Below are 27,327 nucleotides of genomic sequence, written 5' to 3'. Positions count from 1 at the left end.
AAAATGATTGAAATAAAAAACATTTACAACTATTAGCGTTTTATTTTGCTAACGATAATTTAACAACCAGCAGCGTTCTTTCTGTCTATACAAATCTTGGATTTTTCATCAAAAGCCGTGTTGGCTGGACAGTTGTAATTGATCATCGTGAATTGTCCGCCACCAGATGGCACGCATTCGTAATATTTGCCGCAGTCCTGGGGATCTCTGAAGAATCCGTACTCTTTGCATTCCTTCTTGGCTGGTGGCTTGGGTGTAGTCACTAGGTTGCCTTGATCGTCAGTGGGTGGTGGGGGGCTCGGCGTGGTCGGTGGAAAGGTTGGTCGGATGACTTCTCCGCCGTCCAAAACATCGACGATAGTGTTTAAGAGAGGATACTTTTTACCACTGCAGGTTCCTCTGAAATCGTCAGTCTCAATGGACCATATCATAGCACCAGCAAGGTTCATTTTTTTAGCGAAGTCAACCTAAACAAAAAGGTTATATTACATTACAAGGTACTAAGCCTTTTGTATTTTGAATATATATTTCCAATACTAATGGCGTTTAATACAAATTTTCAAGTTTCGCGTCGTACGAGACAGCCTACGCTATTGCTTTACTATCAGCTCCTCAAGGCTTAAAAATTCCCAAAATTTCATAAAAGAATATTACGTGGAAAACGAAGAAGTTTGATGTCATCATGTCAGCAGAATCAGTCTGGTTAGCTGACGGCTCTATGATCCCTATCTCTGCCTTAAAACGAATTAGCCTTTTCAGGTAACATAAAGCCATATAGCAAAACTAGAGGGTAGACACAGATTTGGCAGAGTTCGGCTGAGTCCCTCTTGGAATAACCGGATCAATGACTACCGACTTTGAAAAAGTAAAACGTGGCTAGCCACCAAGGTGTGGTCGACGACATAAGTATTCCTCCGAACGATTGAGTTTAATCCGGTCAGTATCACTTTTACGCTGATATCATGCCAACCAGTAGGGTTGTTTAATGTTTGATTTGTTGTGTAGGCATCCCATTTTTGTTTATAGTGTTCCTCCGTTAGTGTAATTGGTTTATTAACCGTAATTGAATAATGATAATGTGTAATGTTTTTAATTGAATCAGTAAACAAACAACCAATAGACACCCTATTCAACCTCGCTAACCCCACATATGTTGAAATTACGTGAGAAGAAGGGCCATATTTTAATGTAGGCTTGACCCAGCGTAATTGACTGTACTAATGAGATTACGCGAAATCTTTAAAGTCCGTACCTTTATCAGTGTTGAGTACGCGTAATCGGTGTACAGGCCATCTGACAGTGGTTAGCGTTAGCCCCTCGGCTTGGTTGCCGGGAATCCTTTTGGCTAGGTATAGCGATTTAAGTTTATAGTAGAAAAACCCCTACAATTGGTTTCATAAAAAAAGTTTTATATACTTTCTTATATCTAGCTTCCAATTAGAAAAATTTATCAAGTTTCGGGCCAACGTTGATAACGTTTTTCATTTCCTTATACTTTGTCTCTAAATATATTTCCTGTACAATGCCACAAAAATGATTGAACGAACTACACAGTTTCTATACATAAATGCAGATATCGTTTGGTATATACGCGTAAATTATTAACGTTTAGTTGGAATTTAAGTCAAAGGCAATCATTATATATTTTATAATTGTTACCCTTTTAGCTCACTGCCAAAAAGAGATGAAATGGAGCAAGTACGTGTTTGAAATACCTTTAGAGCTATGCTTCTCTCATCATCGTAGCCAACCCATTGGTTTTCGCGGTGAGCGTATGGGGCTTGGTGCCAGTCGTCCCAGACAACAGTCCACTTCTGTTGTTTTTGCATCTCGCAAATCTATTTAAAACGTACCATACTTTAACAGCTTTACGCAAACGGGTTCAGTGATGGGCATTTTGCTAACACAGTCGCTCAACCCAGACACCTCTCGTTTAGATATCCGCTCATTTGAGAAGGGAATTCGAGGCTCCTCTAATTTAACGCCCATTTGAGAGGAGAATTCGCCACTCCTCTCTTTAAATGTTGCTTGGAAAGACCGAAATCTCTCTTTTAGCCACTTTTTGAGAGACGACATCAGCGCTGCTCTCTTTTCACGCTCATTGGTAGCTAAAATCGACGCTCCTCTCATTTCCGTTTCTCAACTACCCCTCAATTCGATAAAAATTACAAACAATTCTTAAATGAGTTGAGCGGTGCCCATCACTGATCGGGTTTAAGCTACAGCGTCACCTACTTCATTGTAGCCAAGAGTACCGGGTTCTCTAGTGAAAGGGCCAGCCATGCCGGGTCCTGGTGCTGGAGCTCCCAGACCATTCTCATTAGGGTTCTTGAGCGAGAAAGACCTACCGTAGGTTCCCATTCCCAAAACGAGCTTCTCGGGCTTGGCACCTAATTCAATCCAGTAATTTATCGAGAAATTCTAGGAAGAAGAGTTTTTAGTATATATTATATTTATCGCGTGTACCATAAGCCTATCGTATGTTTCGCATAAGCAAAGGTGTAGGTCAAATTTCATTTTATTAAGAGGTAGGTATTCAAAATCTGCACATTCTAGCGGTTACGTTATCAACTATGCATTTCTGAAATAAATTTCGTGAAATGCATTACGAATGCGCGCAAGCCGTGCTCGAACGTTTTTAAACTTAAGCAGCGTTCAGACTATGTGAAAAGATGACGTTTGCGTCGATCGTGTCGGTTCTTTCGATTTCTTACACTGTTCAGACTTCTCGACAGAGACTTTAAATTTTGGCGCGTGTCGTTTACATTTTTTCATTTCGTTACGGACTGCCTAGATGGCGTCTCGGTTTAAAGCTAAAAAAGTTCATAGCAGACAATTAGCCTTATGCCTCATCAGCGCTGAATCTAGGTAGTGGCGACCTTTAGAACCATCGAAATACTATAACCAATCAGAGGTGGATAAAAAATTATTTCAATTTTTCCGCCGTTATTAGTGAGCTCTGATTGGATGAACAATCACCTTTTCTGTTAATATCCGTGCAAGGTTGGTTCCTTTCTATCAGTGAAATGAACGAACCGACGCGACCTACATAACCGAAACGACACGACCGATGCTAACGTAATATTTTCACATAGTCTGAACGCTGCTTAACCACGCGGGAGCATAGATAAATAATTATTTCTCTGTGACAGGAGAAATGTCCTAAGCACCGTAGCTAAGGCTTATTAACAATTATTTCGCTTTAGAACTAAAAATTAACACTTATCTTGCAAAAGATTCACAGAACCTAAAACTGGCAATTAGAGATAAGAGTTGTGTTTCTGAAGTTATTTATTTTTCAAATTTGAGATTTAGACGCGTTTTGTGTGGAATTTATCAACCCGAGCGTGGCTGCTCTACCAAGTAGGGGGTTGGAAGATTTCGCCTATGGAGCGCTGAAACCAGCGCTGGTCGACGCCCAGTGTGATAGGGGCAGGTGAATAAGACGTGGTACGCATCGTCGATAGCTCCGCAGTGATGGCAAGTGGCTGTCAAACTGAGGTTGAACCGGTGTAGGGTCGCGTTTGTGGGAAGCGATCCACAACCGAGTCGCGAGAGAAGAGTATCGTCCTTGCGCGAGAGTTTCAAATGAAGTATAGCGCTAGAGCCGGGAAAAGGTTTTGCCTCACGAAGAGGCCGCACTAGCCTACTGGTCCGTACTCCACTCAGCCGAGAGAGCCCGACGACACGCACTCTTTATTTCTACAAGAGTAGACGGCAGGGGGAAGTTCACTCTAGAAGGGCGTTGGAGCCCAGTGACCGAGGCGAGACGATCGGCCATCTCGTTTCCTGGAACTGCCACGTGTGCTGGACACCAGAGTAGAGAAACCGGATACGGGTACTTGTCGCAAAGCTCCTGGATACAGATGGCCACCAGATCCATCGACCGACTTACCAGTTGGGTGCGCTTTTAAAGTCGGAACAGACAACTACAGGTGAACGCGGATGTGTGGACGCGTAGGAGAGAGCCACCTGGATGGCAAATAGCTCGACCCGATTAATAGGATGACCGGAGTCCACTAAATTTACCGCACCAACGTTGAGGGAGGGAATTGCGAAGGCAGCAGCCGCGACCCCTGAATTTAGGGAAGCCGATTTTATATGTAAAAATTTTGAAAAAGAAGATGTCGCCACTGCCCTAGCGTCGTACGTTAATTTTCTTCTCGCATGGACAATGCCGTAAACATGGGGCAGTATGCTAGACCTTTACTTATGGGGACCTTACGATAGGTTATGCGTGTACTGTTAGCGATTTCTAGAATGTCGACATATTTTTGGTGCGCTTCCGATTAAGTAATTAGGTCAAATACGCACTTTTTACCTCGCCGTTGATTGTACGCGCGTACAGGGAGCCCTTCTGAGTCATAGGACAAGCGCGTTATAATTTTTTCAAGTCGGTGTCAAGGCGCTTTTATTTGTTATGACATCAATTATACGTCACTCAGCGCATTGATAATTTTGTAGACTAATTAGTACACTTATGGAAATGAACTATATACTTCGCGCGGTACATACCACATTGAGGATTTTTTGTTCGGCAGATTCGTCTGGTCTGCTGAATAGAGGGGCATTATGTCCGGTGAATGTTTCCCAACCACCGTGGAAATCGTACGCCATTACGTTCACAAAGTCCAACAACCTAAGTACGAGAAACATTCGTGAGTAATAAAAGTGTAAACCCGTGAACCAGGGCTGCCAGTTTGGAGAAACACGCACTCTGAAACACGGGGCACGTCATAAGCGGTGTCGATGGTCGCTTTTCCCGCCGAAACAGCTGCGGATATCAATAAACCGTGTTCGTCGAATGCCTTCCTCATTTCCTGCAGAGTTAGCACGAAGTTTTCCTTGTCTTCTGGTTTACCACCACGGTTAGCAGGGTATTCCCTGTTGTAATGTAAATTAATAAAGTTTATTCAAGTGACCTTTACTAGCGCCAGTCTATGGAGATGGAATAAGCATTGATATGGACAAAGAACTCCTTCGAGGGACTCACATAAATATTTATCGACACGGTGGTGATGGTTATTATAATTATAATTATTTTATTATTTAAGCTCCCAATGACTATATACTGTCGTACAAACGGAATACCGCAACGGAAATTAAATAGAATTCTAAGAAGCTAATGGGTCCTTCTAAGTATGATTTTGTCTATGACTTTTCTGTAACAAAGATGCATCCTGCCACATATAGAAATCATAATAGGTACTAGAATAGTGTTATTCGGTCAGTTTGCAAACATTTTCAAGCTCTATTTTATCTATCAAATTTTTTAGCCCACCCATAGAAATATTATTATTTCTATGTTCCGCTAGACTAGAACATCTAATCATCGCTGCACGTCATGTGTACGCGATTGACAGGTCCTATACTACTCGACAGGAATTCATATCTCGACCAAATATCTTACTGGGCGGGTCAGCTAAAAAAATTACCCACATCCTCTTGGTAGGTTTAAAAGTTAAAGTCGGCGCAGACTCAATTGTTAAATTACTCCTCTCATGCGAACTTTTCCTTTCTATTTTATCCTGTAGCTTATATGTATAATATTCTGTGTTCTTACCGTTCAGTGTTACAGTGTATAAATATTTTACTTTTGACTGTGCTCCCACCTTTTGGTGGTGAGCCGCCCTGTTTCAAAAGGGTTGTACTATGTACAGGTTTTCAATAAATCTTGAATCTTAAGTCGGAATTCGGAAATAAGTGGTAGTTGTAATTTGAAAATCCTGCAATGTTTGGCCTCTCATTTTTAGATTAATTTTAACGATTCTAGGAAAGTATATGTTTAATATTATATAATTATATAAATTATACTAATTATGAACTTAGTACGTATAAAAATAAGTACTTATGATAACTGTCAATAAATATTCCAGGATATTTACTACGACGACCACGTGTATTATTTTTAAAAACTGCCTCTATACACTTTGCCCCCAAAATGACGTAGGTCCGCGATCGCGCGTTTTCCCAATAGGGGGCAATAGTGGTCGGGTGTTAGCGCTGTTGGACGGGTTTTTCGCATAGAGTCATGTCCTGGATTTATCATTATTTGGCCCATGGTTTCAGCAACCCATTTTTAAGCGTAAACGCGAACGTTTGAAATTTTTTACGTCTAGCGAAGTAAAATACGGCGCAATTTATGTTTCAAATAGATTACTGATAAGTGTGAAGGCGACATGCTCCAACAACATCTCTTTAACATTGAAAAAATCTTATGAAGGCCACGATGTCATATGCACCCAATAAAACTTAATTTAGAAATAAAAAGTGACACAACATTTTGTTTGCTCTAAGACCCCTGACCTAAATAGTTAAAAAATGGCCTTTGTTGTTTGTTTCACTCGTCATCGTCTGTTTAAAGTCAGTGGGTGACAATTCCCGGAGATACGCACCAATCGAAGTCCAAGCCGTCGAAATCGTGTTTGAGCAGAAATTCAACGCAACTTTGAACAAAGGCAGTCCTTTTCTCGGGACTGGCCGCCATTTCGGAATATTTCGTCGAACCTTCGTTCCATCCTCCGATGGCGAGCAGGGTGGTCAGTCCTGGAGTTGTCTTTTTCAATTCGTTAAACTTTTTAAAGTTTCCTAGTGAAAAATCGTGAGTAAATAATCTTGTTAACGACGAAGTTGTAGCAGAGTGTAGACGTCGCTTTATCGTGTTCAATCTAATCTCAGCTACAAGTTTCCCCGTTCACGTTTTCAAGAGGATGAATTAACCTGTCTATTATGTTGAGACGATTTTTCGCTTTTCTGCCAATCCACCTCAGTGTCTGCTCCTCCCCCAATCCACAAACCGACCATTTAAGTATCAAACCCTCGGTTTGTTTTTAAATCGGAGCTAGGGCCGTCTTTACCTAATTGGAGGCCCCTGGGCAAAACTATGGGCGATCCCCTGTAACTCCACCCAAGTTTCTAACCTCCAGTGCGAAGTCCATCGTCGCTCTAATCTACAAACTATAGCTTCAAATAGTTTCACTCGTCCTACTAAAGGTTACTAAAGAAAAAGCTTATTCTGAATTTAGAAATACTAACAACCAAAAGTCGTTATTTTTAGATTTACCCTGTCTATAGACGCGACTAAATACGAAGTTTAGGACTTTCGCGAAAATCCAGCAGTTCATGGGCTTCTCGCATTGGCCACTACGTGGCTCTATGTAAACTGAAAAGGCTAATTATGCAACATTGCGATTTAAGGCTGCGTCCGTAAACTGCCAGGCCGATATTTCGTAGCTTTAAAACAAAATCTTCCACCTAGGAATTTCTCCTACATAAATTAGGATTGATATTATAGATTTATGCCTTTGAATACAGTAATTACGGTCACTGGAGGGTCCCATCCAAGGAAGGGCCTCTAGGCCACGGCCTAGGCTGGCCTAGGCGGAAATACGGCACTGGTTTCATTTGGTAAAATTGATTTTTTATTGGATGAATGAACAGGCAATTAGGATCGTTGTTAATGCACTAGTTTGTTGGGAAAGTGCTGCTAACAGGGTGATTGATACAGCGTTGTGAATAATTTTTTTGTGAAGTAACTCTTTGGTTGTTAAGAATTAGTGCCCTGATTATGATAAAGGACAGGGTGATTGAGTTATTATAGAGGGTGGTTGATATTTAGGTGAAATTTACACTTAAGTTGTTATAGTGCGCTTATTAATTTAATGTATAGGGTCAAGGTGATTGAAATATTGTTCCTAATTAATGGAAAGGTTATTAATAAAGCGTCGTCATGCACGGGTCTTTCTTTGATTTATAATTACTCTTTGGTTGTTAATGCTTAGTAGGTTAGTTATGTTAAACGACAGAGTGATTGAGATAATGTTTTTAATATACAGGGTGGTTGAGGTAACGCTCATTTCCGACAAAATTAATTATTAAGTTCAGGGCTGTTTTATCCTTTCCGTAGGCCTTAGCCAAAAATTTCTCGTTTTTCGTTTACCGACTTTTCGAACCTTCGTAGGCCCTATTATATGGAATCGTACGCCCTAATATCTCCTGAAATTTTCGTAGGCCCTAGGCACTTTGCCTAGTCTGCCTTATGGATAAGGCGGCCCTGATTAAGTTAATGTACAAGATGAATGAAAATTTTCAACTAAAATCGGCTTCGGGTATACCAACACAGATGACGAAAAGGGGAAATAACTACGATTTCGAGGGTGGAGCTTCGGCGGCTTTTAACTCACAGGTGAGACCGAAATTGGCACCCGATGGCTACTTCCCCACTTCATTCCTCCAAGCTACAATCTCTGTTGACAAATATAACGTAGGTGAGCTAATTTTAATATTTTAACTTATTTCTGCTTAATAGAAAAGTTGTTTATTATATTCTACGAAATAAAATTTATTTCTAAAGACGAAGAACGTTTTAAATACGAGAGACTAGGATTTTAATATGAATTTAAAGCCACCGGGTTTATACGCGAATTTATTAGTTCCCATACGTGAGCTGTGGAAATCTCCACCAATCAGACCTAATACACTTGGTGACTGGATGCCCTGCCGAAAACATCCAGGTACTACACTAGAGCCACATTCGCTTTAAAGGGCAACGCAAGTGGCCATGCAGAGGGGCACTTGGTTTGGAACTATGTTTTCTTCTACAAGTCATATCTTGGTTTTCCAAGGAGGATTTTATACAGCGCGAAAGCCTTATTCTCCTTGGTGTAGCCACGTGGCGCAATTTCGCTCTCATTCGCGAATTTTTCATTTTCTTAGCTGAGTTAGCTCACAATCAACGAACCCAGGATTTTAGGCTTAGCTTAATTTATTTATTATGGAGAAAAGAACTGGGTTAGTTTCCGAGAGTTGGACTTTGATATTTTCGATTTAAAAATGTTTTGGAATAAAATTATTTGCCAATTGAATATTTTTAATAATGGAAGTTGAAACATTAGGCCTTAGACGCGGTAAATCTCTGCCGCTAGCCTCACATTGGATTAAGAAAATTCAAGACCTCACACACTTGGTCCTATATCCCGTCTCCCTTAACAATTTCCCTATCATTATACCTAGACAGAATATTTATCTTTGTTTTATTACATTTCTTTTGTATAAGTTTAGGATCCGATTTGTCGGTAAGCACGGAGACTTCTCTTTCCTCGGGAGTTGCCAAGTCAAAATTTCAATCTTCCGCCAATCAAAACCTAAATGAGCCCATAAATCCGCCCAAAATAAAAACTGCTTTTTTTAATGCAGCCCAAATTTGAGCCCTAAATTTATCGTATTTTATAGGTAAAAAAAAACAAAATATCAAAAATTGTTTTATTTTAACTTGAACTGCGCAAGTTATTTACAATAGTTTACGAAATCATTCGTTAATGATTACATTTAAACGTTTAATGAGTTTTTCGGGTGGTATAAATTCAGACGGTTTTATCTGTAATCTCGATAAACCAAATATCATGTACAAGATACTTTGTAACAGTTCTACTCCCTTCCTATTTCTATGCTTTTTTTAAGTAAGGTTACTTGGGAGAAAACCCTCTCGACGTGCTCGTTTGATAATAGCAAAAATAAAATTTTTATTGCCACTTCTGCAATGTCCTTAAAGACATGTTCGCCGGATGAGTCAACGTATTTGTATACATTAATCCAAAACTCAACTGGTTCGTTTTTTTTTTCTCCCAAGCCAATTGGTTCATATATCTTAGTTGCGATTCCAGAGTGTTAACCGATCAAGAATAAAATATATTCGGGATAAATTTTGCACATTCTGCGCCATTTAAAAGGATATTTTTCGGTGAAATGCTTTCTAATTTATTTAGTACCGAATACGCGTTAGGTAGTCTATCCTTGGAGCTCAGTAGAAACTGCCTTTAAATAAGTGACACATCTCTCTTTAATTATTAATTTGGTGTTACTATCTAACTTATTTTTTTGAAATTTTATCTTGGAATTCGTAGCCAAGGTCACAGTCTTCGGTACTCAAAAATATACTAATCATTTTCAAGTCTATTACCATCAACTTATCCGCGTCTTTTCCCATTTCAAATTACGAGATTCTTTTCAGCCTAACGAACATCGGCCCGATTTTTTAGACAAGATAAGATAAGAATCATGATATTTTTGCGGTTTTTTATCTAAGCGATCTAAACTCTAAAAAAAATATATTATTCCATTAGGATTATAATATTAGACGATCTCTCTTTTTAGTTTTTGTAAATATTTTTTCCTTTTTTATAGTATAGATTACTGAATGAAAACTAGCCCAAAAAACCGCCTCCCGCCCAAGCCCCTTTTTACCGCATCGGACTGTTAAAAGGAGCCCAATTGGGCGTGAAAGCCGCCCACCTGGCAACTCGGCCATTTTCGCGACTAAAGAATGCATGGATTTTGCATAAAAACCGCGAGAGGCGCATTTATACAAAATAAATTCGGCAAATATGGTTCTGCTTTTTTACAGAGGGAAAGGCTATGGCAGATAGCGCATGCGCAGTCGTTCTTTTTATCTATAAGATAATTTACCCCCTGCATGATCACTTGCGTTGCCCTTTAAGCAGATGCGAAATACGATAATTACCTTTTCCCCAGTTTTCTTCCAAATCCAGATACCCATCGAGAGTTTTGATTTTGCTGTCGAAACCCAAGCCGGCGAAACTGTAGATTAAATGCGTACAGAGGGACGGGTCTATGTCCTCCGATTGAAATTTACCCTTCTCCGGACGATAAACGGACCAGGTTCCCCAGTAACAAACCAACTTATACGGCCTACCATTGCGATCTGTGGGAAGGAAGTTATATGAAAGCGGTTTCCTTTAAACGCCTTTAGGAATGAATTCTTTAATCTTTAATTGACGGAGTCGACGAGGACGCGAAATATTACCTCTGGAGGGTACCTTCTGGGTCCGACTAGAGGCACTCAGCGTCACAAAGAACGCCAATCCAATGAGGAGATAGATCCGACACATTTCGCAGCGTCTATGTAATATTCATGTTTTGCCTTCTTTTTTTCCTTATATCTAAATTTCGACAGGGGGTCACTTTCTCGCAAATTCTTGTTACCTTTGAATCATTATCAAACAGATTAAATATCAATTTATTTTGCCGTGGGAAATATAACATATTTGGAAATGGGGATAGCTTTGGCTTATCAATTATACCATTTGCGAATTCGCATAGCTTTATTATTGTAATTATAAATCAATATTTCAATTGAGGTATTCAAATGACCTTCGGTAGATAATCTCGAAGTTTGTGATGTTCGTGAAGGTGTTAATGGTTTATTTGTTGAATGACAGCGAATGTCTGATTTTTGGCCGATCGAGCTAGGCTAGGCTAGTACTTGATTCGAAACATTTTAGCACCAATTCCGCGTAACACGATAACTTTTAATCGTCGAAATGCTTACCGTAGGATAGATACTATTTGAAACTAGACACGCATTTTTCAAACGGTTCTGTGAACTGTGGCGTAACTAAGGTCATTGTGGTCAATCAGTAGAGGTCGGGGATGGTTAACTTTTATTCAATAGATAAAGCTCTCAAAATTATTCGTAAAACGTTTTGATCAAGTAATTTATATTTCTGTATTATCCGATTAATTTTTTGATAAACTTGTAAAATTAATCGGAAAAACGACGGTTTTTCGATAAAAACCTAAAATTTTACGAATAATACATGTTTTTTAATCATTTTCCGAAATATTAACCGGTAAATTTCTTTGTTTACATTTTTCCCCCGAAAAAAATCAATTTAATCATGGATAATGATTAACCGTTCCCGACCTCTACCAATCAGTGCATAAGTTGATGTATTGTTGGGCTAAAAACCCCATTGGCTTAAAATAGCAGTTGACAATCACGGCTTGGAAACCAGAAAAACACTGGCAATTTTACCAAAACCAAATGCTATTACCGAATAAAGTGTTGGGGCATTGAACTGTTTTTATTTCATCCGATAGCCAAAAGTGCGAAAACAAAAACCAAAAAAAAACGGTCAAAACTAAAATAGTCAAAACCACTCAAAATTCCTTAAGGCCAGTGTTACAAATGCGCACCCACCGGCTATTCCTATCGACTATCCCCCTATAAACACCACTGATGATAAGGCCCCCAAAGGATTTCGCCCTATAGGTACATCACAGATTGATCTAAATATTCTTCTGGTCGTGTCGGATACTTTCACAGATCTTTATATAATAGATCAGATCGAATTTAAAATGAAATTTCTGTGCTACATTACACCTGCTAGCCTTGGGCAAAAAAACATTTTTTCTGCTTGATTGACCGTGAAGTGTAGAGGTATTTTCACTAGCAAAATGAATTTTGAAAGGTTTCATTAGTCTTTCTATAATTGATACTTATTAGGATTTAGTTAAAACTATGATACAGCTATTGCGCCCCGAACAAGTATGTATCGCAAAGATCTATGCTATTTTATTGGTGGACGTGCAGAGGGGAGAGTTTCGTTTGGCCGACTTCTCATTTGGCCGACCACAAAATACACGTTACGCCGACTGTCCATTTGGCCGACTACTCATTTGGCCGACTACTCATTTGGCCGACTACTCATTTGGCCGACTACTCATTTGGCCGACTGCTCATTTGGCCGACTGCTCATTTGGCCGACTGCTCATTTGGCCGACTGCTCATTTGGCCGACTGCTCATTTGGCCGACTGCTCATTTGGCCGACTGCTCATTTGGCCGACTGCTCATTTGGCCGACTGCTCATTTGGCCGACTGCTCATTGGGCCGACTGCTCATTGGGCCGACTGCTCATTGGGCCGACTGCTCATTGGGCCGACTGCTCATTGGGCCGACTGCTCATTGGGCCGACTGCTCATTGGGCCGACTGCTCATTGGGCCGACTGCTCATTGGACCGACTGCTCATTTGGCCGACTGCTCATTGGGCCGACTGCTCGTTTGGCCGACTGCTCGTTTGGCCGACTGCTCGTTTGGCCGACTGCTCGTTTGGCCGACTGCTCGTTTGGCCGACTGCTCGTTTGGCCGACTGCTCGTTTGGCCGACTGCTCGTTTGGCCGACTGCTCGTTTGGCCGACTGCTCGTTTGGCCGACTGCTCGTTTGGCCGACTGCTCGTTTGGCCGACTGCTCGTTTGGCCGACTGCTCGTTTGGCCGACTGCTCGTTTGGCCGACTGCTCGTTTGGCCGACTGCTCGTTTGGCCGACTGCTCGTTTGGCCGACTGCTCGTTTGGCCGACTGCTCGTTTGGCCGACTGCTCGTTTGGCCGACTGCTCGTTTGGCCGACTGCTCGTTTGGCCGACTGCTCGTTTGGCCGACTGCTCGTTTGGCCGACTGCTCGTTTGGCCGACTGCTCGTTTGGCCGACTGCTCGTTTGGCCGACTGCTCGTTTGGCCGACTGCTCGTTTGGCCGACTGCTCGTTTGGCCGACTGCTCGTTTGGCCGACTGCTCGTTTGGCCGACTGCTCGTTTGGCCGACTGCTCGTTTGGCCGACTGCTCGTTTGGCCGACTGCTCGTTTGGCCGACTGCTCGTTTGGCCGACTGCTCGTTTGGCCGACTGCTCGTTGGGCCGACTCCTCGTTTGGCCGACTGCTCGTTGGGCCGACTGCTCGTTGGGCCGACTCCTCGTTGGGCCGACTCCTCGTTGGGCCGACTCCTCGTTGGGCCGACTCCTCGTTGGGCCGACTCCTCGTTGGGCCGACTCCTCGTTGGGCCGACTCCTCGTTGGGCCGACTCCTCGTTGGGCCGACTCCTCGTTGGGCCGACTCCTCGTTGGGCCGACTCCTCGTTGGGCCGACTCCTCGTTGGGCCGACTCCTCGTTGGGCCGACTCCTCGTTGGGCCGACTCCTCGTTGGGCCGACTCCTCGTTTGGCCGACTCCTCGTTTGGCCGACTCCTCGTTTGGCCGACTCCTCGTTTGGCCGACTCCTCGTTTGGCCGACTCCTCGTTTGGCCGACTCCTCGTTTGGCCGACTCCTCGTTTGGCCGACTCCTCGTTTGGCCGACTCCTCGTTTGGCCGACTCCTCGTTTGGCCGACTCCTCGTTTGGCCGACTCCTCGTTTGGCCGACTCCTCGTTTGGCCGACTCCTCGTTTGGCCGACTCCTCGTTTGGCCGACTCCTCGTTTGGCCGACTCCTCGTTTGGCCGACTCCTCATTCGTTTCCCCATCTCGCAAATAACTAATTAGCATTTTAAATGGCGAAAAAACGAAAAAATAAAAAAACGATATCAAAAGTTAATTAACATAAGTATTTGGTGGGGTCACATATTACCGCCGATATCTCGGGCCGACCTTGTCCGATCGTGTCCAAACTTGTTGAGGTGATAGACCGAGGCTTAGGGGTAGTGTTCAGGTGTCAGGCGTCGAGGTCAAAGATCATCTTCAAGGTGAAATTTGAGATTGAAAACAAACAAATAAACATTAGTTTTTCGATTTTTCCAAGGACAAAAATTGGTTTTTGGAAAAAATTTTGGGGTTGTTTTGGGGGGGGGGGGGGTTATGGCGGCCATCTTGGATTTACATGTTCAAATTTAGTTTTCTACTACTTCGGCCAAATGAGGAGTCGGCCAAATGCACCCCACCCGTGCAGAGATATATTTAACATCTAAAGTGAAAAGGTACTACGCTTTGATCTTGGCTAATTACAAAAAAAATATTCAAGTCATTTATTTGGCACGTAAAATATTTTAAGAGGTCCTTATCTACACATAAATATTTTATTTACGTTTTCAAAACACCAAAAACTGTACAGTAAAGGAAAAGCATTATAAATTGATATATTTCTAACATTCCAACTTATTTGGAGAAAATCTGGTTCGTTATCTTGTCAGGACAAAACACACAGAAAACAATTCTATGAGAAAAAGCAAGGGTGACGTCACAGTGCTATTAAACTATATACCCCTCTTTGGGCGTAGCTTCCAGTGTACTCAAATTTGCTCCCCCTCCTCCATTGCACCGTATGATAGATAAAGGAGTAAATATTACACAACTTTAAATAACATGAGCAATCCTTTTTATTTAAGAGCCGCTCGTGATATTAGAAATTCCTCAATTTCTGTAGGGGTTCTCCTCCTGAGGCCTGATGTTTTTCCCCGTGGGGCTTGAGCCCCGGAGCCCCACGGGATCGCCACCACTGTTTCCGACTGCGTAAATATTTAGAGCTCAAAGGTTCAAGTCTAAAATCTCTGGTTCATCCTCATGCAATTTACCTTTATACAGGGTATTTCAAAAGTTTATGCAACAAGGGCAAAACCAAGCAGCAGGGACTTACTGTTTAAGTTTACTTTTTTACGCTGGTTACCTCGATTTGTTAACAGTCCTTTTTTACCTATCACACGAACCCAAACCTTAATGTTCGCATTTCCCTGCGGCTGGGTTTTGCGCTTGTTGCAGCCTACTTCCAGCAGCCTACTTCCAGGTGCTAGTAGGCCACACTTTAAAGCTCTCTGGCGCTCTTTTAACTCATCGTAGGAAGATGGGACAAAACAGGCATACTTCGCAACTCACCCACTACAACTCCTTAAAATTTTTGCATAACCTTTTAAAACACCCTGTATAAAGCAAGTGGCGGCTTGGTTGAGATTTCCATACATGTAGCTTACTAATGGGACTAAATAAATTATAAATAATATGAGTAAAGTCTAATAGCTTCTCTCTTTTTCGATGTTTTTGAGCGATTAAAATGGCGTTTCTTTCTTTTCGCTCTTGGTTGAGATGTTAAATCGGCACTCCTCTTTTTTGGCTCTTTGTGAGCGGTGAAATCGGCACTCTCTTTTTTGACTCTTTGTGAGCAGTGAAATCGGCACTCAAATTTTCAAAGAAATAACCAAAAGTTAAAGAACATCGAATTTATTTGGGATTTATTTAGATGGGCATGAAGGCTTTGAAAGCACGAAATGAAACGCGAACCAATACCAAGTAAAGAAAGTGCATATAGTAATCGTAATTTTAATAATAAAATAATTTAAATAAATTATAACAAGATCAACCGAAAGTCCGAAACTAGGAAAATTCAAAACTGCTACTGCATAATTTTGAAAAAGAAAACTTTAGTTCAAATTCCCATTATTTATCTTAAAGAGAGTATGGAGGTATTAGTTTTTGACTCGGGTTTCGACACCATCCTTAAGTAGCATTCGCGTAGACCGCTTGCTACTGAATTATAACTAAATAACGCCGTTAATCCCAACCTTAAATGGGGTATTTCTGGGGGATCAACGAATGTCACATTTTTATCATCAGGTTTAGCAAAAGCTAGGAGGATTGGCGCTTTTTTTAAAATGTATTAGCAAGTGTTGGCAGACGACTTTCGATTCAGTTTCTACTCCCTTTAATGTACCAAATTCTGAGTAGGTTCTTTGCAACGAGGCGTTACATTAATGGATCTTGAATACACTAGAGCTCGGGTTTTGGATAAGAAATTTCTCCTTTATTAGTTTTTATCCATAACAGAAAATTATCTGAATAAAAATTTATTTTTTGCATATTAAATCGTTTTATAACCGCGAATAATATCAAGAATGTATTTATTTATACTCAGGGAGAATGAATAGGTCGAGATTATTGTTAGCGTTTCTCCAATTCCACCTGTTGGGGCCCCCGGTATACTCATCCGCTTTAATAAAATGAAATAATACTGCAATCTCCTTGGTTCTAAAAAATTACGTTTTTCGACGGGATTAACGCTGCTGCGAGGACGCAAGAAATAAGACCGCCTCCTCCCCCCCCCCTTAGCGTGACGGGGTTAGGGCCTCAACGTGTCCGTCGATAGTCTCAACATATTCATTATCCCTGAGTATAAATAAATACATTCTTGATAATATCCACAAATAAACAGTTAACCGAAATTTTTATGAATAATCGAAATTTTGTGGGGTTAATTTATCTGTTCCGCCGATCTCTAGAATACACACGTAGATTCGTTTGTACCGTTTTAATAAAGTTTTTCCTTCTGGTGAGCTATCGCAGCGTTATAATTATATTATAATAGTTCTTTCGATAAAATCATCCGTTACTACCATATTGTGTATAAAGAAAAACAGCGGTAGTACGAACTTTATATTGACTTTGATTGGGATTTTATGGAAGCAGCCATTTAAACCAGAAAAACCATAATTTGTTTCATTTACTTTCGATTATTAAATCGAGTTTTCATTCGCAATCAATCCTAATTTTTAAATTTCCTTTATGTCTAATTCGTTTTTGTGTCGACGCTATATAATGTTTATAAAACGGCTCGGGAAATATAATTTCAAACAAATTTATTCGTACAAAATCACTTTAAACAAATAAATTTAGCTTAACTACATCCGGGAACTTGGCTAGGCCATGTGCATACGCCATTTTGTTGGTCAAAAACGGTACCGGCTCCGCATTCGTACTCGATGATGGCGAAAGTATCTCCCGACTCGACGCATTGGAAGTACCTCGAGCAATCCTTGGGGTTTCTGAACATGCCCGTCGTGGAGCAACTGAGCTCTCCGGGTTCGGATGTAATTGGTCTTCTACTAGTTGTGGTTGGTGGTACAGTTGGTTGTACAGTTTCGCCTGGGGAAGTGGCGACTGTCGGTGGAATGGTGGGTGGTCTGACGATCTCTCCTCCGCTCAAAACTTCGTTAATTTTGGTAAGTAGGGGGTATTTTTGACCAAAGCAATCACCTCGGAAATCATCAGTTTCGATAGACCAGATCATGGCACCACCTAGGTTCATTTTCTTGCCGTAGTCTGTCTGTAACAATGAATATCCCATTAGAATCAAATGTTTTAAAGGACAATTAGACTCATTCTTTATGATGACTGTAAAACTCTTCTAAGCTTCTCACGACAGACGAGGTTTTAATCTTCTTTGCTGACAGAGCCACTGACAGATTAGTTTGATGACGAGAAATTGGACGTAAAACGCGTTTAGGTCTAACATTCTAAAAATAACAACTTCTCAAACGAATCCATTGTTTTTTATAGTCATTTGATCCGATTCAAGAATACGTTATTTTTTACCTTTGAATTCAAAAGTAAAAAATTATGCATTTTTTAGTTTATTTTTCCTTAGCCTTTTCTAAATTATTAATAAACGGTCGGAGGAGATTTCCAGTGGGTCGTTACCGGACAGTGATCAATTCGCCCCTGACATATTTGTGAAGCATATTATCTAGTAGATAATGTGTGAAGCTTTTTTTTCACTAGCACGCGAAAAGGAACGTTTTGCAGAGCGTAAAAATTATCAACTTTTGTTCGTGCAAAGATTTTGCGAGCTAGTGGAAATCAAACTTAAGCTAGTAAAACAAACCGACATTTTGAGTGATAGTGTAAAATCGTGTTACCTTGATGGCGATACTCTTAACATCGTCGTAGCCGACCCATTGGTTGTCCTTGGAGGCGTATGGAGCCATGTGGTACGGATCCCAGACGACGTTCCAGCTTTCACGTTTTTGAGCGGCACAAATCTGAAATTTAACGAGTTTTCGCCGGTTTTTGAAAAAGTAAAGTATAGATGTAAAGAATGCGTACCTAAGAATATAGAACTTCGGAGATTCTAACCCAAACCTTAGCATACTTTGTAACGAAAATATATCTGCTTTTGATTTTTCGTGGTACTTTTTCACATAGACGATCACCATCTATGTTTACGTTTTGTGGTTAAAAAGCGACGAAAGTTAGCTACGAAATATGAGAAGGTGGTACCAATGTCTCAAATACTACACTCTAATTTTCTTGGTACCCCAAAGCACTCTTGGTTTAGATATACGTAACGGTCTTTTTATACTAGGAATACATAATTTATACTAGGACATATGAAATCAGCGTACCTCATTGAAACCCAACATTCCTGGTTCTCTTGTAAATGGACCGGCCCTTCCGGTTTGAGGGGCTGGGGCTCCAATGCCTGTCTTCTTGGGGTCTTGTAAAGTGAAAGCCCTGCCGTAGGTACCCATTCCTAAAACCAGCTTCGAGGGAGAGGCTCCTTGTTGGATCCAGTATTTAATTGACCAGTCCTGCGTAAATAGTACGTATGTCCTCAGTTGCGTAATTTGTTCTAGTTATGGGAGCTAGACTAACCATGTTCAGGAAGGTGGCGTTGCCCTTCTCTTCCGGTCTTGGGTAGAGAGGTGAGTTGTGACCGGTGACCTTTTCCCAGCCACCGTGGTAGTCGTAGGCCATTACGTTAACGAAATCCAACAACCTATAATTATGTTCGTCTTAAGTAACGACATTTTAGTCGTTGTTTGTTTGAACGTACTTGGCAACCTGGGGAATGTCGTAGGCGGTGTCGATGGTGGCCTTACCAGCTGAGACGGCAGCAGTGAGCAAGAATCCGTGTTTGTCAAACTCTTGACGAAGTTCCTATTGTTTAAAATCATATTAGAAAGTGCTAATGTGACGATATCACTAATGTCCAAACTGAAGTAACCAACGAAAAAAATAGTACATCATAGATTTTTTAAGATCATAACCACTTTAAGAATATTTATTGTCACTTTATATTTAAAAAACAGTTCGCTATACTATTAAGACGTTTAAGGTCACTATATCTTTCAGAATTATTAAAGTTTATGATTGGTTTTTACGTAACTTACTTGAAGAAGAGTGATAAAGTTTTGTTTATCTTCGGGGATGCCTCCTCTGTTGGATGGATACTCCCAGTCCATGTCCAGCCCGTCGAAATCGTGTTTGCTCAGCATTTGCACCACGGAGTCGATGAAGATCTTTCGGCTGGCGGGACTGCGCGCCATCTCTGAGTAGCGGGTTGAGCCTTCATTCCAGCCTCCGATGGCCAAAATAGTAGTCAAGTTAGGGTTCTTTTTCTTCAGATCATTGAAGCGTTTGAAGTTTCCTGTAAGGAATAAACGCGTTCAAAGTTTCTTAACTCCCCGATTTAATCTGACACTTTAATCTTTTCCCGCTAGATCTCGCAAAGACTAGAGTGAATTCTTTGTACAAGGACTTCCGACTAGTGTTTATTATTTCGTCCTTGGTGGGGCTATTTCAGCAAAGAAGATATTAATTTTCTGTTATTAGAATATTTAAACCACCCTCCCATTTTTTAATACTTTCTAATACACATCTCAAACGAGGCTTTGGAAAATGGATTAAAGGGAGTAAATAAAAGTTATAAATTTTTAATAATATACTAATCTAAAGTCTATATAACGGAATCTATACATGGTTTTAAAAGCCTCGTCTCAAAAACGTATAAGCATTGCAAGGATTGGATAATAAATTATAATTGTAGGTGAAAGTCCTCACTGTAGTCTTTAGGCGGAAGCGAAAAGCGATCTCTATCGATATTTTCAAAAAGAGATTTCCGGCCATTTTTGTCTTTATGTCCAACAAATAATTTATTAAACGGTGGCTGAATGACTACGTTGAGAAGATCCTTGGGCATCTTGGTCTGGTTTCACCCCGGCACAAAAGGGGGGAGGAAAAACGTCATCGGCTTGCGCTTCGTTCTCGACCGAAGAAGTCAGTTTTAGAGACCCAATGAGATCCCGGGATGATTTGATATTTTTGTAAGGGGAAATACTTATCGTTAAAGCGTGAGAGGGATCGGGAGCTACGCTAAAAATATCTTTAAATTCTTGGCAGGTGCTAACACAAAAATTATTTATGCTGGATGAACAAATTTCACATTTTTGCCAACAGGTTTAACAGAAGCTAGGGATGATTGGCGCTAGTCACGTTGACAAAAAAGTCGTAACCAGTGTTAGCAGATGATTTTTCAATTTAGTTCATACTCCCTTTAAGTGCCGCTACCGCTAGAGAAAAGTATACATATTACCATAGAAATGGAACATTTCGCTTCACTGGCTCGACGCAGATTCCATTCAGTGATAAAAAACGCGAATAAGTAGAATAGTCCATAATGAAAAAAGAAAAAAAGCTAAATCCTGGACAAATTTGAAGAAATTTAAAAACTTACAAATAGCTCGTACCAATAGGTCTTCGAGCAAACTAAAAGACGCGAATCTCTGACCAAATAGATCTTAGAGTGAAAAACTAAATAAAATAGCCAGAAATCCCAACGGTAGACCGGTTTCGTTCTATTTGGGACTCATCAGTACCGGGGGGGGGGGGGGGAGAATCTGGCTCGCGACTATTACACCGAAAAGATAAACTAAGTCTAAACATGAAAATTTTCAAAACGCGTTGTATAGCAACGGAAAGCCAAAAAGGGGAAGAGTGGTGGTCTGCAGATTCGTTTGGGCGCGCTTTATATTTTAGCAAAAGACTTACCGTTAAATTGAAACCATTTCAAAAGTAAGAATAACCCATTCTTGGCTTATATATATATTATAATTAAATTAATTAATAATAAAATTTTTAGGTGATATTTTCGAAATTTAACACTTTCACACGTATTTTGCGTCGGCTTAACGTTGCAATAATTTCCCGAAAACAAGACATGTAAATCCTCTCCAAGCTGAGATGGAGTTGTACACTAATCTAGCGCATATGGTAAAACGCGATTATTAAGGACCTTCAGGCTATTACCTTTGCCCCAGTTTTCAACCAAGTCCAAATATCCGTCCAAGACAGCAATCTTGTTGTTACGAAGTCCAACAAATCCATAGATAAGATGGGTGCATAGCTGAGGGTCGATATCCTCCACGAAAAATTTACCAGCTCCTGGCCTGTACACCGACCAAGTGCCATGGTAACATACCACTTTGTAGGGCTTGTTGTTGCGATCTTACCGCGAAAATAAAATAGGAGTTGTTAATTTTCCCCGTTAATTTGTACTTCCGTAAAACATTTACCTCTCGATGGTGCTTGAAGTGGCGACGATAAGGCCCCCAACAGGCAGAAAGCCGCCAAGAATGTTAGTACGAGGATATTCATGATCTAAAACATTAGTGGTTATAAATATGAATTTATAAATATATTCGTGGCTTGATGCAAAAATATCTCAAGTTCGATTTTGGGCTGTTTTCAGATATTCATTATGGGGATAATATTTCACCTTGAATACAGGGATTTGGGATTTAAAACAGCAATTCAAATCAAATTATTAAGAGTTTTTCTAATAATGACAATTACAAGCAAAGCAAAAAACCATTAGCAAGTAACATTAATTACGATTGATTTAAATATTAGGTAATGCTACTTTTACTACAAGCAATTATATTCAAAAACCCCATTACAGGCTTAGATATCATTAAAAGAAACAGATTTAAATCAAATAAAGCAACCTTTTTTTGGGAAAATCAACAACCCTGCATCGTTAAATTAACTAATCTAAGATTTAATTTAGGAAATTAAATTAACACTTGGAAAAACAGATATTTCGGTAAACTCCTTTTGGTTGACAGATCACAATTTTTAATTTTGTTTTCAATTGAAAATGATGTTATGGCAATCCAAAATAGTGCAATCTTCTTCCGTATATTAGAGTTTTCTAATAATTGAATCTTCAAAATTGGGCATGGACTGACTTTATGAAAACTTCAAACGCGAATTTTTGGGACTTGCTATGTTACTGCTTTAAGCCAACGATTTTTACGTGTCCTACTCACCGGGGTCTTCTAAAGGAACAACCTGGTACGAATAATGAAGATTTCGTTTATATACAAATTTTGCGGAAGAGCAACCTTCAAGAATGGAGATATCTTATCGTCAGTTCCGTTACTAAGAGATTGTGTTTTTAAATAATTCAGATATTTATCTGCAACACCTGTGTCATTTCCGTGGACTAAAAATCAATATGGTTAGTCCCTAGGTAACGCTGTTCAATTTCTCACGTGATAAAATATTCCGTTTGCGTATCTTATTGATAATAAAAAATTTATACTTTTAGAAGTTCCAATAATTTGTTTTTATTATGAGCTTCTTATTATACAATTACATTGGTTGTGGTTTTGATTTCGATAATTTAACAGGTGGACACGGCGTCCCTCCAGTTGCAAGCGGAAATGCTTTCGTCGAAGGCGAGTCCGGCTGGACAAACGTTGACGACTTGTTGGAACTGTCCATCTCGTCCGAATTTGATGCAAGTGATATACTTGGTGCAGTCAGTCGGATGGGGTTTAACTCCTTCCTTGGTGCACTGGTTTTTGTCTGGTATGGGAGTCGGGGTTACCGGCCTTTGACTTGTGGTTTGTGGCTCTTTGGTCGGTCCGGGAGTGATGGGTTTGCCACCGGACAAGACTTTCTTAACAGCGTTGACTAGAGGATTTTTGGTTCCAGAAAGCGCTTGGAAGTCTTCAGTTTCCAAAGACCAGAACATTGCACCGCCCAATTGTTTGTTTAAGATGTACTCGGCCTGTCAGAATTGAACTGTTAATGAGCCTTATATTGAAGCCGTGATTAATAAATTGAGAGCCAACCTTGACGCCAACGCTCTGAATGTTGTCGAAGCCAATCCAGAATTCGTCTTTGTAAGCGTAAGCTACTTTTTGTACGTCATCAAACTCAACAGTCCAACCATCTTCGTATTCAAGTAATTCAACAATCTAACGCAAAACGTAAATATTATTTGACAGCTTAAATATCTATAATAGTACTGTCCAAAAAGTGAAGGCATGTCTACAATTACACTCTATACAATTTCCGGTAAATTAAACTCTAGTAAAACCGTTTACAATTAAGTCTACTTCAATATAATTAATACATTTCATAATTAGACCATCTACAAAATCATTTAAACCGCGTCTATAATTAGACCATCTGCAATAAAATTAATACTGTTCATTTGGATCGCTTACAAATAAAACCATTTACTTCGTTGTATCCCAAGTACCCTCCTTGTTGGGTGTAAGGCCCTGGCCTTCCTGGAGCAATAGTGGAATCACCAATACGGTTACGGCTGGCGCTTCTCAAGGTGAAAGTTCTTCCGTAAGCAGGAATGCCCAATATTAGTTTGCTGGCGTCGGCTCCCTTCTTCAACCACAAGGATACCGTAGCGTCCTGAAACGGGTTTCAAATAGTTCCTATGGTCTAAAGGCTGGACAGTTCTATTCGCTTTCAACAAAACTTACTTGGCACAAGTTACGGTCTACGGCGTTGGCGTTGGCCGCGGGGTAGATAGGGGCATTGTGTCCTGTCTTGGTATCCCAGGAACCATGGTAATCGTAAGTCAACAAACTGACATAGTCGGCGTATCTGTGAAGAAAAATATATATCAACTTCGTAATAACACCATTTGGCACATTATTACTTGGTGACGTTGGGAATATCGTAGGCTGTGTTGATAATCTCGAGGTTACCGGCGGCGGAGGTACCCAAAATGTATCCATGTTGATCGAAGGCTGCACGAAGCTCCTAAAGTATAGTACGTTTTTCCATAAGTCTATAATATTATTCCATAAGTTTGTCACTTTGGGGATTATTTTACTGAGAGCTAGTAACGGAGTGACGTCATCACAAGAAGAAAATCTCCCCCTAGCGAGGCGCTGTCAAGCTGACGCAAAACGGCGACGAAGCCCGTAATGCAGTCTGTCTTGTGAATAGCTCTCAGTAAAACTTTTGCATGTGAAGAATAGAAGGTGTAACAATATTTTATACATATGGTTTTACTAGGCTACCAAACTTTATTGTGAAGAAACGCTTCAATAAAACATATCTTTTAGCTCACTCACTTCGTAGGCAAGTTGGGTTCATTCGACAAAGTATTTTGATGTTCGATTACCAAATTAACTTGGTTAGTCAAAGAAGCCAAATACTATCCATATTAAAGTCAAACCCAGTCAACTAGGTTCGACATGCACTTGACAAATTATTTTTTTCCTCAAGGCTGGTTTTCATTTTTCCAAATGGCAATACTTCATTATAGTGAATGTCGATGCTAAAGACAGATGTACTCATAGAGCTCACAAGCGAATTTTGAGCGCGCACGCACGCGTCGTTTCAAAAACCAAGCTCGCGCACGAGCAAGCGAAGCGTTTGCGAAACTAGGATTTTTTCTCATGTGAGCAGCCGCGTAATAATGTACTTTTATTTACGCCCGTGCTAATGGAAATTACGCTTAACTTATTTTTTATTCGACATTTGCAGTCACCACGTTTTTCACCTTTTCAAAACCAGCCCTCGTTTCTGGCACCGCTTTAAGCCCAACCGGCAAGAGCCATGACATAAATGTATAAATAGTGAAATGCGGGATAGGTTTTATTGACGGGCCTATTAGTCATGGCGAACCTTGAGAAGCTCAATAAAGTTCCTTTTGTCGCTGGGCAGGCCTCCTCTGTTAGCGGGATATTGCCAGTCCAAGTTGAGTCCATCGAAATCGTACTCCTTGATGAAGTCGAGGACGCTGTTGATGAAGGTCTGTCGGTTTCTGGGAGTGGAAGCCATCCTAGACAGACGAGCCACATCTTCGTTCCAGCCACCGATGCCAATGAGGGTCTTTAAGTTGGTGTTTCTGCTCTTAAGGCTGGTAAATTTACGGTAGTCACCTACCAAAGTAAATTACAAATTATTGACTGAATAGTTAAGATAGGGTTGAATGAGTGACCTAGAAGGAACAGGCGCTAGTTTCATTCCTCAGTAAATTCAGCAGAAACGGTCAATATATTCCTAACTTACATATGAAGCTATAGAAGGTCTGGCACTCTGGCCAACCTTTTACAAAAATTTCAGATTTTTTCTTTTAATGAACATTTATCTTTAGTATTTAATAGAATCACTAAGGAAGAATAAATGATCAAATAAGTTATTTAATGTATCTGATTGTGTTTAACATAAGTGTGTTAGCTCTTCATCTTCCGCGTGTTAAACTTCTACTGAGAGCCATTTTCAGTGGTGGCTTAAGAAGGCTGGGGCCCCGGGGCGGCGGCAGTGTTTTGTGACACCCCCCAGGACCGTGCAGAAGTTTTCACGGGTCCTTCTTCTTCAAATTTAATCGTTCTGATTGGCACCCCCCCCCCCTCGAGCTTCTCCGATGGCACACCTGGCTACCCTGGTACCCGGGGCGGACCGCCCCCCTTACGCCGCCACTGGCCATTTTAAAATGACCAGAGATTTTTGGTGGTCTTCAGACTAATTCCCCATTTTCATAACGGTCACTAGGCCTAATACGTGCTCTTAGCCTCGTCGTCATGGTAAGCTCATGCATGGAACCGCGCTCAGACGTAGAACCCGGTGCCATATAATTTGTGTTAAAGTAGCCCATTTTTATCCCTAGAAGCAATGTCTCAATTCGACGTCATTCCGCCTAATTATTTCAACACACCTGCGTAACAGAACTATAGACTTACATACAGCACTGTAACCAGGATTTGATTTCAGGGGGGGCACGCAATGGAAAAAAAAAAAAATTCATAATTGTACATACAACCATACGTTTCAGGGCGGGTACACCCCCCCCCCCCCTGGTTACGGCCCTGCTTACATATAGCGTTACTTACCAAGTCCACTGTCCTCACTCAACCAGCTATCTAAAGTGTGGACGGTGTAGTCATTGTTCAGACCAGCGAAAGCGTAGACAAGATGGCTGCATAAGTTCGGGTCTATGTCCTCCGAGCTCAACCTTCCATTACCGTGGCGGTAATGAGCCCATGAACTAAAGTAACATACCGCTATTCAAAAGTAAATTTTAGTTAAAATTAGTCACTGTTAAAATAGGCCAGTTATTTACTTTTAAAGACGGCTAGGGTTTGTTGAAGGCCCAGGACAAGTAGCAAGGCTCCGACGGCCAATTTCATCTTGTAGAATTGGCTAATTACTCTTTGTGAACGAGGCTGTACGCTGTGTTAGAGTAAATGTGGTTTCTAATTTTAATGCCAGAGGTTTCATAGTTTTTATAGCTCGTCGGCGGTTTGTTTTGGAATCGTGAAGCGTTTTTATTGGTTGGATGCTTTGAATAGTCATCCTCTTGCGTCTTGATTCGTCAAGATGACGAAAGAAGTTTACTCTGATATTTTTGTTGGCTTTTCTGTATTCATTAATGATATGGCATTTGCAGGTGCCGAAACTCCCAGCTTTAAGTACTGTCGGGTGAACGGATAACGTTTTTGACCCTGGAGCTATCGTAGCTCATTTTGGAAATGAGCTAATAGTTCCTCTATAAATAGACTAAATAGTGGACGTAATTCTGTCCTACTAATAAGAATTAGCCTTGGGTATTAGCCTAGCTGATTATTATTATAATTTCAAGAAAAAAAGAAACGGACGGAACTTTCGCTACAAAATAGGCGAGGATGGGATTTTAAATATCTGCACTCCCCTATTCTTAAGTACACAACTGCATTTTTGCTCCAAAGCTACGGTTAAAATAGTTGTTCCCTTTTCATTGCAAATAAAAAAGACTATTTTATGTTTCATTTACAACCCACATTTACCCTTAGCTGGAAAACTAATGGGAATTCAAAGTGAGGTCCAGGCTCTATGTTCTAATACTTCCGGCCTAGCGAATTGCTGAATGGGTTTTATTGAATAGCCTATACATCCCCAATGAGTTCGAATAACCCACCAA

General features: G+C 40.7%; 2 protein-coding genes across 2 annotated transcripts; both read right to left on the bottom strand.

Moving 5' to 3' along the window:
• Positions 1 to 18: 18 nt before the first annotated feature.
• LOC149921895 (chitinase-3-like protein 1) lies at positions 19 to 10,968 on the bottom strand. The gene is made up of 8 exons (XM_090163780.1): positions 10,823 to 10,968; positions 10,520 to 10,720; positions 6,396 to 6,588; positions 4,717 to 4,884; positions 4,516 to 4,639; positions 2,236 to 2,421; positions 1,716 to 1,838; positions 19 to 467 (listed from the first exon to the last, which is right to left on the bottom strand). The coding sequence occupies exons 1-8, from the start codon at positions 10,905 to 10,907 to the stop codon at positions 60 to 62; spliced, it is 1,488 nt and encodes a 495-aa protein (XP_090019906.1). The 5' UTR covers positions 10,908 to 10,968; the 3' UTR covers positions 19 to 59.
• Positions 10,969 to 17,168: 6,200 nt separating this feature from the next.
• Positions 17,169 to 26,635, bottom strand: LOC149921894 (putative chitinase 10). The gene is made up of 19 exons (XM_090162182.1): positions 26,491 to 26,635; positions 26,261 to 26,431; positions 25,053 to 25,309; positions 24,076 to 24,179; positions 23,897 to 24,020; positions 23,640 to 23,825; positions 23,246 to 23,371; positions 22,797 to 23,181; positions 22,511 to 22,611; positions 22,436 to 22,457; positions 22,188 to 22,234; positions 21,680 to 21,764; positions 21,414 to 21,611; positions 19,499 to 19,755; positions 19,162 to 19,265; positions 18,981 to 19,104; positions 18,731 to 18,916; positions 18,245 to 18,367; positions 17,169 to 17,652 (listed from the first exon to the last, which is right to left on the bottom strand). The coding sequence occupies exons 1-19, from the start codon at positions 26,555 to 26,557 to the stop codon at positions 17,224 to 17,226; spliced, it is 3,096 nt and encodes a 1,031-aa protein (XP_090018308.1). The 5' UTR covers positions 26,558 to 26,635; the 3' UTR covers positions 17,169 to 17,223.
• Between the last annotated feature and the right edge of the window lie 692 nt (positions 26,636 to 27,327).

This window comes from Leiobunum rupestre, chromosome 11 (assembly GCF_980474605.1).
Source record: "Leiobunum rupestre chromosome 11, qqLeiRupe1.1.hap1, whole genome shotgun sequence".
In the NCBI taxonomy this organism is placed as follows: Eukaryota; Metazoa; Arthropoda; class Arachnida; order Opiliones; family Sclerosomatidae; genus Leiobunum; species Leiobunum rupestre.
This window is presented reverse-complemented; position numbering and strand designations above follow the sequence as displayed.

Bases quoted from the DNA above. Each gene is read 5' to 3' on its own strand.
- LOC149921895 (XM_090163780.1), bottom strand. From the start codon at position 10,907: ATGTGTCGGATCTATCTCCTCATTGGATTGGCGTTCTTTGTGACGCTG. The intron at 2,422-4,515 runs GTATGTACCGCG...TCTTCTTCCTAG, and splicing joins AACAAAAAATCCTCAATGTG to AATTTCTCGATAAATTACTG. The intron at 468-1,715 runs GTATTTCAAACA...CTTTTTGTTTAG, and splicing joins AGAGAAGCATAGCTCTAAAG to GTTGACTTCGCTAAAAAAAT.
- LOC149921894 (XM_090162182.1), bottom strand. From the start codon at position 26,557: ATGAAATTGGCCGTCGGAGCCTTGCTACTTGTCCTGGGCCTTCAACAA. The intron at 19,105-19,161 runs GTACGTTCAAAC...ACATAATTATAG, and splicing joins GACATTCCCCAGGTTGCCAA to GTTGTTGGATTTCGTTAACG. The intron at 18,917-18,980 runs GTTAGTCTAGCT...CTATTTACGCAG, and splicing joins ACGCCACCTTCCTGAACATG to GACTGGTCAATTAAATACTG.